The following is a 13,404-nucleotide window of genomic DNA, read 5'->3' on the forward strand; positions in this document are numbered from 1 at the left end:
GAAGGGGGGGGGGGTTGGGGGAGGGAGGTGATGTGCAAAGCAGTGTATTAAGAAGATTAATCTGGCTGCAGTGGTGGCAGCGTGCGGATGGCTCAGAGAGCTGGAGAGACGGACCAATTAGGGGAGACTGCAGAGGTCCAGGCAGGAGGCCCGAGAGCAGGCTCGGCAGACAGTGACATGCCTGCTGCAGAGAAGGTTCCAGAGGGTGGACAAGACAGGTGAGAGCGGAGAGGGGGGCTGCATGAGTCAGCCCAGCACTGCCCAAGTGCCACTCCCTCCCCAGCTCCCCGGCTCCCTGCTCCACTGACCCTGAAATCTCTGCTCCCCAGTTCTGACTCCCCAGCTCACCTCACCTCTGCTTTTGACAGCCCGGCTTGCTGCTCCCCCACACCCAGGAGAGGTGCTGCAGGGGCCCCCAGTGAGGGGGTAAGGGCCACTGGGTTGGTGGGACCCCCTCCTTCCTGGTCCTCCTCCTCCCAGGAGGTGTGGGAGGTCAGGAGACACCTGTGTGGCGGGAGGTTTCCAGGAAACCCCACAGGCTTCGGCGTGGAGATGTGGCCGTGCTGCTCGCCCTCCCCCTGGAAGCTCTCCAGCCTGGAACTGTGCCAGCTGGAATGTCACGGTGCCCCAGTGTCTCCTCCGAAGGGGTGGGGAGTCTTCAGTCCTTTCCCACATCGCCCACCAGCTCCCCCGAAGCCACCCCAAGCAAACACACAAGCTCGGTGGGTGCAGGGCTCCTCCAGTGCTCACTCAGTTTGGAGACAGAACCCAAAGCCCCTTCGACTCAAAACTCTGGAGCTGTGGCCCCGCCCCTCACCTGCCAGCACAACCCCGCAGCCCAGAGCCCAGTGGGCCATTTATTTTTTTTTATTTTTATTGATTTCAGATAGGAAGGGAGAGGGAGAGAGAAAGATAGAAACATCAATGATGAGAGAATCATTGATCGGCTGCCTCCTGCACATCCCCTACTGGGGATCGAGCCCACAACCCGGGCATGTGCCCTTGGCCGGAATCGAACCTGGGACCCTTCAGTCCGCAGGTCGACACTCTATCCACAGAGTCAAACCAGCCAGGGCTCAGTGGACCATTCAAAGCTGCTCTTATGCTGCAGGCCTTAGAGGGCGGCTGTCCTGCCCAGCCCAGCCCAGCCCAGGCCCCGCTCCCGCAGCCTCTCTGCTGCGGCTTCTGAGCGTTGCTGGAGTCACCAACCTCTGCTGACTGGACGGGCGATGCCCTGCTGGGGGCCCCCAGGCTGCTGTGCACTTCATTCCGTCTTCTATCGCTGACTGCCCATCTCTCTCCTCCCAGAAGCTGCCCCAAACCTCTCCCTCCCTTCAGCCCCCACCCCCACTCCCGACCTGGCTCCGCTTCCTTCCCTCCCCCACACAGCGCTGGTCTGCAGCCTACTCCTCTCCCCTCCCCTCCTGGCAGGGCACCAGCCGCTCCTCCACCTGCACCTCCACCTCACTCCCATCCCTCAGGCTCCCCTGGGTCCCATTCCGTTCCATCATTTATCCCTGGTTCCTGCACGCCTCCAATCGCCTTTCCCTGCCTTAAAGCAGAGCCTTCCTGTGAATCCAGGCGCATTCACGCCTGGAGCAGGGGGCCTATCTCGCCAGCGCTCTCCAAGGCCCCTCTTCCCAGCCCTCCTCTTAGCAGACGCCCTCCCCTCCTGCCTGATGCCCAGGCGGCCCGGGCTTCCCTGACCCCGTGCTGCTGGCCACCTCCTGCCCTCCAGGGCTGCCTGTCTCCTCTCAGGCCAACATTCTTGAGCCAAGTCTAAGCCCACTCCCTCCCCTTGCCTCCCCCCCCATCTCCCCCACTCCCACCTCTCCAGCTGTCACTGGGTGTAGAGGACACTAAACAATCTCCCCCAAGAGCTTGGCTCCTCACCCCGAGAGCCAGTCTGTCTGAGAGCTTTCCCGGGGTGGCCCTGGGCCAGCTCAAAGGCAGCATGTCCAAAACAAACCCTCTCACCTCCTCTCCCAAACCTGTCCTTCCCCGAGTTCCCGGCTCCCTCACTGTCCAGGATTCTGTCTTGGAACCTGGGAGTTATCTAGGATTCAGGCCTGCCCTCCATCCCTCCAGCCACAGGTGCCTGCTGCAGATGCTGCCTGTGGGGTGGCTGTTCCGGACCCCTCTACCCCTCGCTCTCCCTGCCACCACCAGACTTGGGGCTCTCATTGTCTCTGATCTAAACAACAGAAATAGCCTCTGGCCGCTCCCCCAGCCCAGCCCACACCTACTGGAATCTCAGGCTTCCTTCCACTCTGCTGGGCTCGCATCAATGCTGCTCAGACACCTCGGGGGTGAGGGAGGGGGGTGGGGTGGGGGCAGGAGGCTACACGACTGTCCCTCAGAGTGTCCCGGGCCACCCTGCGCATTTCCAGGCCAGGCTGCCAGGATTCACCCTCATCCTTCCACCTGGACTTCTCAGCTCCTATCCCACTGAGGGTTCAAGGCCCATCTCAAAAGCCACCTCCTTCAGGAAGCCCTTCCAAGTCCCCGACCCGGTATAAGCATCTCTCTCTGCGCCCCAGAAGCCTCCCTGACAGCGTTTGGCATAACCGTCCATGAAGCAGAATGACGTTTCCGCTAGAACTTAAGTTTCTGGGGTGCTTCTGGCCCTGCCCCACCCCTGGCACCCTATTGTTCTATTCTCGTGTGCTCCCGCATTTGCTGAATCGGGGGAGCCCAGGGCCAGAGGATGCGGAAAAAACGTGGGCGCCGCTTTAGTTGGCCAGCTCCTTACAGCACTCTTCTCCCCCTCCCCTCACAGAGGGAGCTCCTTTGAAAGTCTGGGGCCTGGGCAGCCAAGTCCTGCTTGCACCCCAGCCCCAGCTCCTCAGCCAGGGCTCCTTGCCTGGGAGCTCCGAGGAGCCGGCTTGGAATGGAAGGTGTCCATAAAAACCCTTGTTCTCCAAGGCCCCGATTGGGGTGCCTGTGCATGCATGTGTTTTGGGGGGAGAGGGTCCCCGGCTTTCAGCAGAATCCAAAAAGAGTTTGTGAATCTTCTCAAAAGTCCACATCTGGACTCTCCATGCCCCCCCTCCCCCACACCCCCCGGCTTCCTTCACCTTGAACAGCCGGTCTCACGCACTTATAAATAGAAACCCTCTCTGGACATGTATCTAGAGTGACAGCATGGGCCCGTGACAGTCAGAGCAACACGCAGCGTCATCACCTGCCCTGTCCTCTCCTGGCCTGAAAGGCCACCATCTCTGGACCCTCCCTCTCTCCCCTCTGTTGCCCAGGAGACCGCTGGGCCGCCTGCCCTTCCCCTTCTCCCACACACTGTTGCCTCTTTTCTAGAATAAGAGGTGAGTCCCTGCCCAGAGCAACCCACAGCCCAGAGGGGGATGATGAGGAAGCTCCTGTGTCCCCGAGACCTCTTCCTGGCACCTCTCCCCGCGCCCGCCTTCTGGAGCGGCGTTGCCCCAGTGCAGACCCAGGGGGACAGGTCCTGGGAGACAGCCTCTCTTCTGAGCTCCAGCCGCCTGCTGGACAGACACCGGATGTCCTAGGGGCATCTCAATGCTTCGTCCTCCAGCCCAAATCTGCTCAAGCTCCAGTGCACCACCCCCAGCAGGAATCCAGATGCTGTCCATGCTGCCTCCTCTCCCAAATATCCGCTCGGTGTTGAGTCCCGCAGATTCAGCCACCCGCCAGCTCTCCTAGCACTTTCCTCCCATCTCCAGGGACAGATGTGTGAACCGCCCGGACCACGGTAGCAGCCCTCTTGTCAGCCTCCCTGCCTTCAATTCCCCACAAGGCCTCCAGGAACACAAACCTACTCCTCTTACTGACCTGCCTCAAACCTTTGTTGGAAACCTATCACCTTCAGAATAAAATCCAAACTCCATCTATGCCTCTCAGGACCTGGCCTTCAATTTTTTTCCAAACTCATCTCTTATCATTTGCCGATCTCAGCCCCTACCCAGTACCTTGAACTCCTTATAGTAGTAAACCACTCCATTTTGGTGCCTGGTATCGCTGGCCCTTGTCCACACGGTGCCCTCCCCTCCCCCTTCACCACTATGCCCCACTCTTTCTCCAAACTCAGCTCCAAGATCATGTCCTACATGGAGCCCTCCTTGAATCCTTTTCCCAGTCTGGGTCACGGGTTGTGCCTCTGTGCCTCCCTCTCCGAGCTCGTCCTAATCAAGGAAATGTGACTGTTTACTTGTTGGTGACCTCTTGGAGAGGAAGGATGAAGTGCCGCAGGCCCAGTGGTGTGCTGGAGCCATCTCCCACCGGCTCAGGAGAAGCAACTGTGCACATCCCTTCCCAGCTCCTCACTCAGTGACGTCATGACGGCAGCTTAAAATTGGCCTCGGTGGGAGCATTTACACCATGGTAATTGGCAAATGCTACAACACTACAAATCAGAACTTCTTTTTCTTTCTCTTTTTAAGGGCTGATTGTTAAACATTTGTCAGTAGGCCACTGCTCAGGCCCAACTTTGACACACACAAAATGTGTGTGCAATGGACGGATGCGTGGGAAATTCATAGTAAGTTCCTTGCTCCACGTACTGCCCCCTAGTGGATGGGGCACACATATGCTCACTCCCCAGGTCCTTAGTGTCCTGTCCTTAGTCCCCTCTGGACAAACCAGTCCTGTCAGTCCTCCACCAGCTGGTGGGTTACGGGGTTGGGGAAGGAGGGCAGTGTGGACAGCATGGCGCCTCCCTTGGGTAGGGTGGGGTATGACAACACGGGTTCTTCCTCAGCCAAGATGTCGGTAGAGAGAGGCAGAAGAGGCCTCGCCATCCCCAGCAGGAACACTGAATGATGGGCAAGGTAGGTGACAGTGGAGAGGACAGGCCTGGGAGGGCAGCGGCACCTGGCAGCGAAGAGGGCTGGCTCCTCCCCGAGGGAGCACAGCACACCCTCTGCAGTGCCCCCCAGCCTGATCAATACCAGGACGGATGGACATGATCACCTCATTACGTGCTCTGCAGGGGAACCATGAGCCTGGGTCAGCATCTGCTGCCGCTCTCCCTGCTGTCGCTCTCGGCCTCGCTCCTTCCGTGTGCAAGGCTCCATCCGAGCTCGTCTCCCAGCCCTGCCCTGTCTGCCCTGGTCTGTCATCTGTTTCCGGGTCTGGGTCTCTGTCTTCGGCTCCCTCTCCATATCTCTCTGTCCCCGTCACATGTCTCTGTGACTCCATCTGCTTCTGTCTCCTCCCCCTGAGTCTCTGTCCCCCCTTACAACTCTGTCCCTCTCGTCTCTGTCTTTCTATCTTTATATCTGCCTCTCTCCCCGGGGTTTCATCTTGTCCTCTGTGCCCCCGTCTCTCCATCTCAGTCGCCCCCTTTCTCTCTCAGTGTCTCTTTTGCTGTGTCTCCATCTCCCCCTCTGTGTCTCTGTCTTTCAGCCCCCACGTCCCCGGCAGCGCCTCCCTGCCCACCTCCCCGCCACCACCAGCCGGCTCAGGCTCCGGGGCCCAGATGGCGGGATGTTCACGCCGCAGTGCCTGCAAGCACGGGGCCATGGCTGCTCCTGGGACTCCTCGCCACCCCCGGTCCCTAGGCCTGCCCGGCAGTCAGTCATCTGGCCAGCCTGCTGGGGACTCCCACTCACCCCCGCGGGGCTCTCAGCGGCCAGGTACTGGAACAAACTCCTCCCTGGCGCAGACACCGCGCCACCACCGAGTGGGGATCCCTGCCAGCGAGGGCCTGGGGGGCCATCCCCTGCTTCCCTCAGGAACCTGGGCAAGGCGGTGCCGAGACACCCCTGACCGATCGCAGCTACTTTCTCCCCAAGTGGGTGTCCTTCTTGCCGTCTAACTGAAAGCCCTCTTGCTGCGCCTTCATCTGCCCTCGGTCTCTGTGACTCAGCTCCTTCCGAGTGCAAAGCCTCCGCCAGCCGCATCCGGCTGGGCAGAGATTGCTGGGCACACTGCCTCCCCCCCAAAGGAAAGCTTGGAGGAGGTGACCCCTGGGGGCGGGCACTGACCACAGCCAGATCTGGGGTGAGGGAGAGGAGGCTGAGGTTCAGGCTCGGGGAGCTAGGGTAAAGGGAGGTCAGGAGCTGCCACCCCCTGGGGCCCGGCAGCAGAAGAGGCTGCCCCCACCAGCCTGGAATAGCAGAGCAGCTCTCCTCAGGAGGCTGGCGGAGCAGGCAAGTGCCCACACCGCATGCCCCATGCGCCCAGACGCAACACGCCCACCACGGTGCCACACTCCCCTCCTGCTGGCACTGCAGCCGGTATCCTTCCTGCCCCCTCTGCCTCTCTCCTCCGCAGGGAAGGGATCCAGCAGAGCCGGCTGGGGTGGGGGGCCTGAGGCAAGCAGGAGGGATGCCAAGGTGTGTGATGGCGATGGGGGAGAGGTGGGGAGGTGGGCACACCTGGCTGGACAGGGTGACTGGGGTAAGAGCTGGGTGCTCACAACACTCAGAGGTCAGTGGGGTGAGGGAGGTGGCTTCCAATCTCCTGGAAAATGAACACCTCATGTTTCCCCAGCCCCAGCTTGCACCTACGCTCCCCAGCCTCACCCGAGACCCCTACTTCCTCCCTCCCCTGGGGACGCTGGCAAGCCAGACCCAGTCCCTGACTCAGAGCTGCCCTACCCCTTCCCACACCTCTGGCCCCTACATGTCCCTACCTACTCACAACTAGGGGGGCTGGGCAACACATGGCCTTGGTGCCACACCAGGGACAGTCAGGTCCTGGTGACCCAGTTCCCTCCCGGAGCCACAGGAAGGCAAGACACACCCAGGAGAGAAGAGCGCAGAGGGCTGTGGACGGCAGCACCTGCTGGCTGCCTCCTCCTTTTATAAGAATCCGCCAAGGGGGTGACCTGGAAGGCCACCTGGGGGGAAAGACTGCTTTCTGGAAGGAACCTTGTGGGGGAGGCAGCCAAGCCTGCTTGTGAGGCCCCCTGGTGCCTACTCCCACCCCCAGGAAGGGAGAGGTGGGGGTCCGTGGGTCCCCCAGGCCACAATTCTGTCCTTGCACAGCTCTGAGAGCGAGGGCCGCCTCCTCCCCTCAGCCCAGATTCTTCTGCTTGCAGCCATCGCCCCACGAAACAAGCCTGCTCCCTCTTCCACACGATGGCCCTTCAACATCTGACGACAGCTCGCCTGCCCCTGCTGAGCCTCCTTTTCTCCCGACTTAAACACCCAGGTTCTTAGAATGATTCCTCAAACGCGACGGTTTCAAGTCCCCTCACCACGCTAGGTGCTCTCATCCACACAGACCCCGCTCCCAGCGAGGCTCCCAGATCAGAGGCCAGGCCCAGGCGGCCTGGCTGCATCCAGGCGCAGCCACCAACCCTCCACCCCTCACCCCTACCTACTCAGCGCCCTTCTAGTCAATCATGATCCTAATTATGAGTCAGGTGAACGCTAGGGGATCCCCCAATCCCTCCCGCGCCCCCATATCTTCTCCAAAGATCCAAATCTCTTCCAGTGACTTGTCCCTCCAAAGAGGCCTTGCCCACAGCTGATGCTCGTCACTCACATCCTTCAAAGCCTGACTCCTCTGGGAAGCCGTCCCAGGAAGAACACACCCAGCTCAGACCCTGCCCCTGCCCCTGCCCCGGCAGCGCCCAGACTCAGACACTGCGTGACATTCACTGGTTTCCACCCTCCAACGCGTCCCCACGCGCTGCTGCGCCTCCCCGCTGTCCTCCCTGCCACGCAGGCTAGCCTCACGGAGAGGCAGCTGAGCACAGCAGGTGGGAGGGGAGGAAGGCAGAGGGTCCCCAGCCCCAGGGACCATCGTGCCCTTGCCCTACCTGCTCGTGGTACTCGATGCCCATGCTGAGCGTGTTGACCAGGATGGCAATCATGATGCCCCGACCAAAGTACTTGCTGTCCACAATCTTGCGGAAGGTGTCACAGATCAGCCTCCAGAAGGCCAGCACGGAGCTGAGCTCCACATCCAGCCCCAGGCTGCGTCGCCGTCGACCCTGGGGGTCCCGGAGTTCGCCGTGCGGGGCGTCCTGCGTGAACTCATAAACCGCCTCGCTGTCTGAGTCAGGCATCTCGGGGCCGGCGAGCTCCACCTCCCCTGTCCCAGCCCGGGCACAGTAGGGGCAGCTGTCTGGGCCACAGGCTCCACGGTCTGCCTTCAAGCAAGGGCTGGAGATCTTGCAGGAGCTTTGGCAGGTGCCTGAGACAGGAGAGTGGAGGTTAGAGGCTCCAGGGCTTCTTAGTTGGGGCGGCCTTCCCTCAGAGGGTGGATAAAATGAGTGGGGAGCATGGGGTTGTTACGATGATGGGGTACTAGGCACTCAGTGGGCCAGGGGTGCTGAATGCCCTACAGTGCAAGCAGTTCTGAGCGACAGAATGCTCCCGAATGCCGACAGCATCCTTCTGACAGTCGCTACAGGGTGTCCTAGGGCCGGGCAGGGGGCCTTGATGTCCTCTGAGGTCCCGGGAAGCTCTTATGTGAGGTCCGAGGAGCCTTCAGCACGGAGCTTAGGTCATCTCTACATCCCAGGTCACAGGCCCGACACCAACACTGATCTGAGCAGTGTTTCCCAAAGGACTCTTAAGTCATGCGCCCTCACACGTGTGCTCATGTACACACCAGACACATGCACATGTGCGCGATAGACACTCCATGTGCATAGACGCATGTACTGTGTACACACATACTATTTGCATGCCACACATGCACAGCCAAACACATGTGCACACAGACACATGCAAATCACACACTGCACATGTACACATGGGCATGCATACACACCAGATAGGAGCATTACTCCTGTGTGCGCACACATGCACCTACACCATCAGATACCTATGCACACATACACACACGAACACCAGACACATGCACACATACAGACACACACACAGGACACCTTCATGCGTACACACACATACACACACAGTGACCTATCCTCAGACATAAATGTCCATTTAAACCCAGCTTTGACCATAACATATGAGAGCTGAAAGGAACCTGAGGAACCACCCAGGGAAAGCAGGTACGAGCAGGCACCCGGCTAAGAGCCGAGCCCAGCCCCCAGTAGACATCCAACACGGTTTCCCCTTCCGACTGCACAGAGCAAGGTGTCCCTAAGCGTCCACCCCCCATGCTGGTCCCAGCCCTGCCTTCTGTAGAGCAGGGAACTGAAACGTGCCAGCGCGTGTGCGTGCAAGTGGCTGGCGTCACATGGCGGGTAGTGGAAGAGTTGGCACCAGATCCCTTCGCACTGCGTTCTGTGATAACACCTTCCTATCCCAGCCCGCATTCCCACATAACATCCCACAAATACACCACTTCTCCCATGTGCCAAATCCTTCCTGAAATACAGGCCCTGGGCTGTGCTGACAGTGAGCCTGTCTGTGGAAGGGGGCCCGCCGCCCCTTGCCTGACTGGGGGGCACCCACAGGCAGTGAGCACCTCACTCCTGACAGTGGGTGCTCCTCTCATCAGAATAACAGCCCCCTGTGGGCTTGCTGCTCCAGGCCCCCCCGTCTCCCTGTGGGGAGGGGTTAAAACTCATGCTCACGAGAGCGTGGTGCTGGCCACAGTCAGACACCATTTCTCCTCCAAGCCTTGCAACAGGGGGTCTCGGCATAGAGCCTGGGCCTCAGAGTCAGGCGGTCCTAAGTCCACCCCTCACTGATGCCACAACCTTGGACCTAGACCGGCAACCTCTCCGAGCCTCCTTTCTCTCATCAGTGAAATGGGGTCAAAAAGAAAGCTGATCATTTAAACTGGAGGAGCCAACAGGATTTTGCCTGCAAGGCATGTGACAGGCACAGAGCGATGGGCCAACAACCGCAGGTGTTATAGCAAACAGCGCAGAGGTGTAGCAAGCAGGTGCCTATTACGTGATGGTTATTGTTATTATTACAATGTGGGAACCATAATTCCCACTTAACAGGAGAGAAAAGTAGGGCTCCAAGAAGTCATGTGACTGATGGAAGGTCCCAAGGCTGTGAGTGGCAGAATGGGGATCCGAGCCCAGTCCTGACTCCAGACCCCCAGTCCCTCTGGGACACCACCCGGCCCCGCAGAGCTCTCACCTGTACTCTGCGTCTCTAGCAGCTTGTGCATGGAGCTGTAGCGCTCAGGTGGGATGTTGAGGCTGGTGAGGGTGGGGGGTCCGGAAGTGGGGGCCACCTCGAGTGCCTTCTCCTTCAGCATCTCTGGTGGAGGGCTGGTGTGCACCGTGGGGTACACCTTCCCGCTGCTCACAGTCCTGCCTGATGCCTCGGATGGCGACCTGGGCGGGGGTGCCTGGCAGCGGACCGGCTCCAAGTGGCAGTCGGCATGGTAGAAGCTGTGCACAGCCTCTGCGCCCCGAGGAGGGCCCCCGGAGAGGGCCGGTGTCGAGGGTGGTGGCAGCATGAGCCGGCGGGACCCATTGGCGTCCCGATCCTGGATCTCTGGGCTGGCCCGGGGGCCCCGCAGCGTCCCGTTGCCCAGGTGGTAGTGATGGTGGTGGTGGTGGTGGTGGTGCACCAGGTGATGGACGGACGGGCGGCGATGGGAGCGTGAGCAGCTGCCACTGGGCTGGGGCTCCTGGACCCCCAGGGGCGCCGGGCTGAGCAGCCCGGCCCGCACGCCCACTGCCCGAGAAACGTGGGCCAGCCTGCGGGCTGCTTTACGGAGGATGTACACCAGGTATTTGAGCAGCTCTTCGTAGCAGCTGCCCGGCTCCGAGAAGCTGGCCAGGGTACTGGCGTTGGATAGGAACCGCACGCGCTGCTCCCGCATCAGCTGGCTCTCCCGCTGCTTGGTCTCCGAGAACTGCGTGGCAATCACCACCAGGCACAGGTTGATCATGAAGAAGGAGCCCACCTGTTGGGGTGGGGACAGCAAGAGGAGACAGTCCTGAAGAAGAGGGAATCACAATGCCGGCCCCCGAGCACGGAGCCCTGCCTATGGCCGGGCACTGGGCTCAGCAACTGTCCAAGCGCTATCTCATTGCATTCTTTTAACAGTCTCAAGAGGTGATACTTCTATTATCTTCCTTTGACGGTGAGGAAACTGAGGCTCAGAGGGTTTGAGGAATCTGCCCAAGATCCTTCAGCTAATGTACGGCACAGCTAAGGCCTGCACCGAGCTCTCCGGGATTCCAAGGCATTGCTAGGGATCCCGGTGCCGCCCGGCAAGGATGTCTCCCGCACTCCCTGCCCCTAAACGTGCCAGTGCGCAGATTCTGGACACCCCTCCCCAGTTCCCACCAGGAGCAGAGAAGGCTGGGGAAATGAACCCAGTCTTGGGGACATGGGGTTTCCACACTGGATTGAGCCTTTGAGATGTTGGCACAAAGCTTGTCCACAAGACTCCTGCTTCCAGTCCCAGTTCTAGCTGTGTGACCTTGAGGGAGAGATTCTTAACCTTGGGTCCGCAGTGTGCTCACGGCCATTGGCTTTGCCTGTATCCCTTTTCCCCAGGCTCACCCCCTCGCCCAGCCAGGGGATGGGCTGGACCCTGAACCCTGCACTGGTTCACTCTGACTTGTCTGCACTCCCCTGTCCCCATCTCCATGCCTCAGTTTCCCTAGAGTTCTGGGATGGCCGTTGCTTGGACAATAATCCAGAAGGAAGGAAATGAATATTTATGGTGACAAAGCAGTTTTGTTTTTCTGAATTGTGTCCTAGTAATTATGATAATTAGCTTCACTAGTGTGAGTCCAGAGAGCTGTTGGGAAAGATTTCTCAGGGGGTGTGTGGGAGGATGGAAACTGGGCCCCTTACCTCCCTGTCTACTTCCTTCCCCGTCACCCAAGCCCAGAGAGAACAGCAAAGGGAAAAGAACAGGCTTCCACAAGGCACTGATGGGGGACGCCCCCCCCCCCCCCCCCCGTCCTGATGGAGGATGGGAACAGGCCCCCAGCCTGGCTACTCTTTCGCACTAGGGAGTGTTGTGGGGGCAGGAGGGGGTGGGCTGGAGGACTTGTTCCTTCTCAGGGCCTATCCGCTGTCTCTCACGGCCTTATTCTGTCTCCACTGCTCTCTGAAGCTTGCCCTAAATCCTGTGTAGATTTTAATCTCTTTCTCTCAATATCTGTGCCTCTGTTGGCTCTGTCATTGGCCTCTGGGTGGCAGGGGAAAAGGGCTGGACGTGGAGTCAATAGCCTGGGGTTGATTTCTCGGCTCCAGCCACTTAGCCTGGTGACCAAGCCCTCTGAAGCCCAGAGTTCTCATTTAAGAGCTGAGGCCCCATTCGCTGAACCCCCTTCCCCAGGGACCATGAGGACGCAGCCGGCAGCAGCTGCTACAGTGCACAACAGCATCAACACCCCACCCAGCAAGATTAATCCACAGCACATGCCAAGCCCACGCTGAGGTCAGACCAAGGAGGACACATTGGTCTCCTCATCTGCTAAGTGGAAATGATAACAGGATTCTGGTGAGAATTAAATCCACCAGCAATAAAAAGTGCTTAGAGCGGGGCCTGGAGCACAGTACCAGGTGTGCCCGTTAACAACGCGGATTTTGTACATACCGGTCAATAATGCAAAATCCACATTGTTAACCGGTACACCTTGTAAGCGCTCAACAAATATTAGCTATAAGGAGTAAGCAATCAAATTGTTAAACGATGAATGGTAGCGACTTGAATTTTAAATACTGCTACTTTCGCCTCTGTCTTCTGCCCTCATTCAGTCTTGGAACTTCTGAGCTGGAAGGAGCAGGAGATCACGCAGCGTTTCTTAATAGCAAATGATGGGAATTTGGGGTGGAAGAAATCATTTTGCAGAAGGTTTACCACCTCCTGCCTGCTCCCCAACAAAGTGCCAATAGTGCTCTCCCAGTCCTGGCGAAAAACCGGGACCACCCTTTGCCACTTCCGGAGGTGGTATCACCCTGGGCAGAGGTCCAGGGTGGGGCTGGGAGCCTGGTGGGAATGACTCGCCCTAAGTTGTGAGCGGTGGTAAGTGAGAGAGTCAGGCCTTGACCTTGCATTTCCTCCCGAGCGCTCCTGACAGGTGCCCTCCCTGTCTGTGCCTCAGTGGGACTTGTCCCGAGAGCTAGAACTTCAGACCGAGCAAGCTTTCCCCTCTCTGGACTTCCCCGACCCGCTTCCCTAGGCTCCCCCATCCCCTCGGGGGCCTGAGGAATCACTCACGATGATGAGGAGGATGAAGTAGATGAAGTTGTAGAAGGAATGAGCATCCATCACAAAGTACATGATGTCGACCCAGCCCTCCAGCGTGATGACCTGGGGAGGTGGCAGAGGGGCAGGCTGACTCCAGGCCCCCTAAAGCCTCCTGCGACCTCCTCCAGAGGCCCTGACCCCACCCCCACGCTGACAATGACCGCTCCAGCCTGGACTGCGCACGCTCCCGGCCCCCAGGCCGCCCCACCTGGAAGATGGCGATCCAGGCGTAGCCGATGTTGTCGAAGTTGATGGCGCCCTTGAAGGGGTTGTGCTCCCCGGCAGAGCAGTTGGTGTAGTACTGGTTCCAGTTGACACAGGTGG

The 13,404-nt window shown here is 59.4% G+C and overlaps 1 protein-coding gene across 1 annotated transcript in view; it reads right to left on the reverse strand.

The window, feature by feature from the left end:
• The window catches only part of CACNA1G (calcium voltage-gated channel subunit alpha1 G), a 65,070-nt gene that overhangs the window by 45,836 nt on the left and 5,830 nt on the right, over positions 1-13,404 (reverse strand). The window contains exons 6-8 of the mRNA XM_015570770.1: positions 13,051-13,143; positions 9,996-10,773; positions 7,745-8,121 (exon numbers count right to left, since the gene is read on the reverse strand). Coding sequence (XP_015426256.1) covers positions 7,745-8,121; positions 9,996-10,773; positions 13,051-13,143 — 1,248 coding nt within the window. The remainder of the gene's footprint in view (positions 1-7,744; positions 8,122-9,995; positions 10,774-13,050; positions 13,144-13,404) is intronic.

The sequence above is a fragment of the Myotis davidii genome, unplaced genomic scaffold (assembly GCF_000327345.1).
Source record: "Myotis davidii unplaced genomic scaffold, ASM32734v1 scaffold327, whole genome shotgun sequence".
Classification (NCBI taxonomy): domain Eukaryota; kingdom Metazoa; phylum Chordata; class Mammalia; order Chiroptera; family Vespertilionidae; genus Myotis; species Myotis davidii.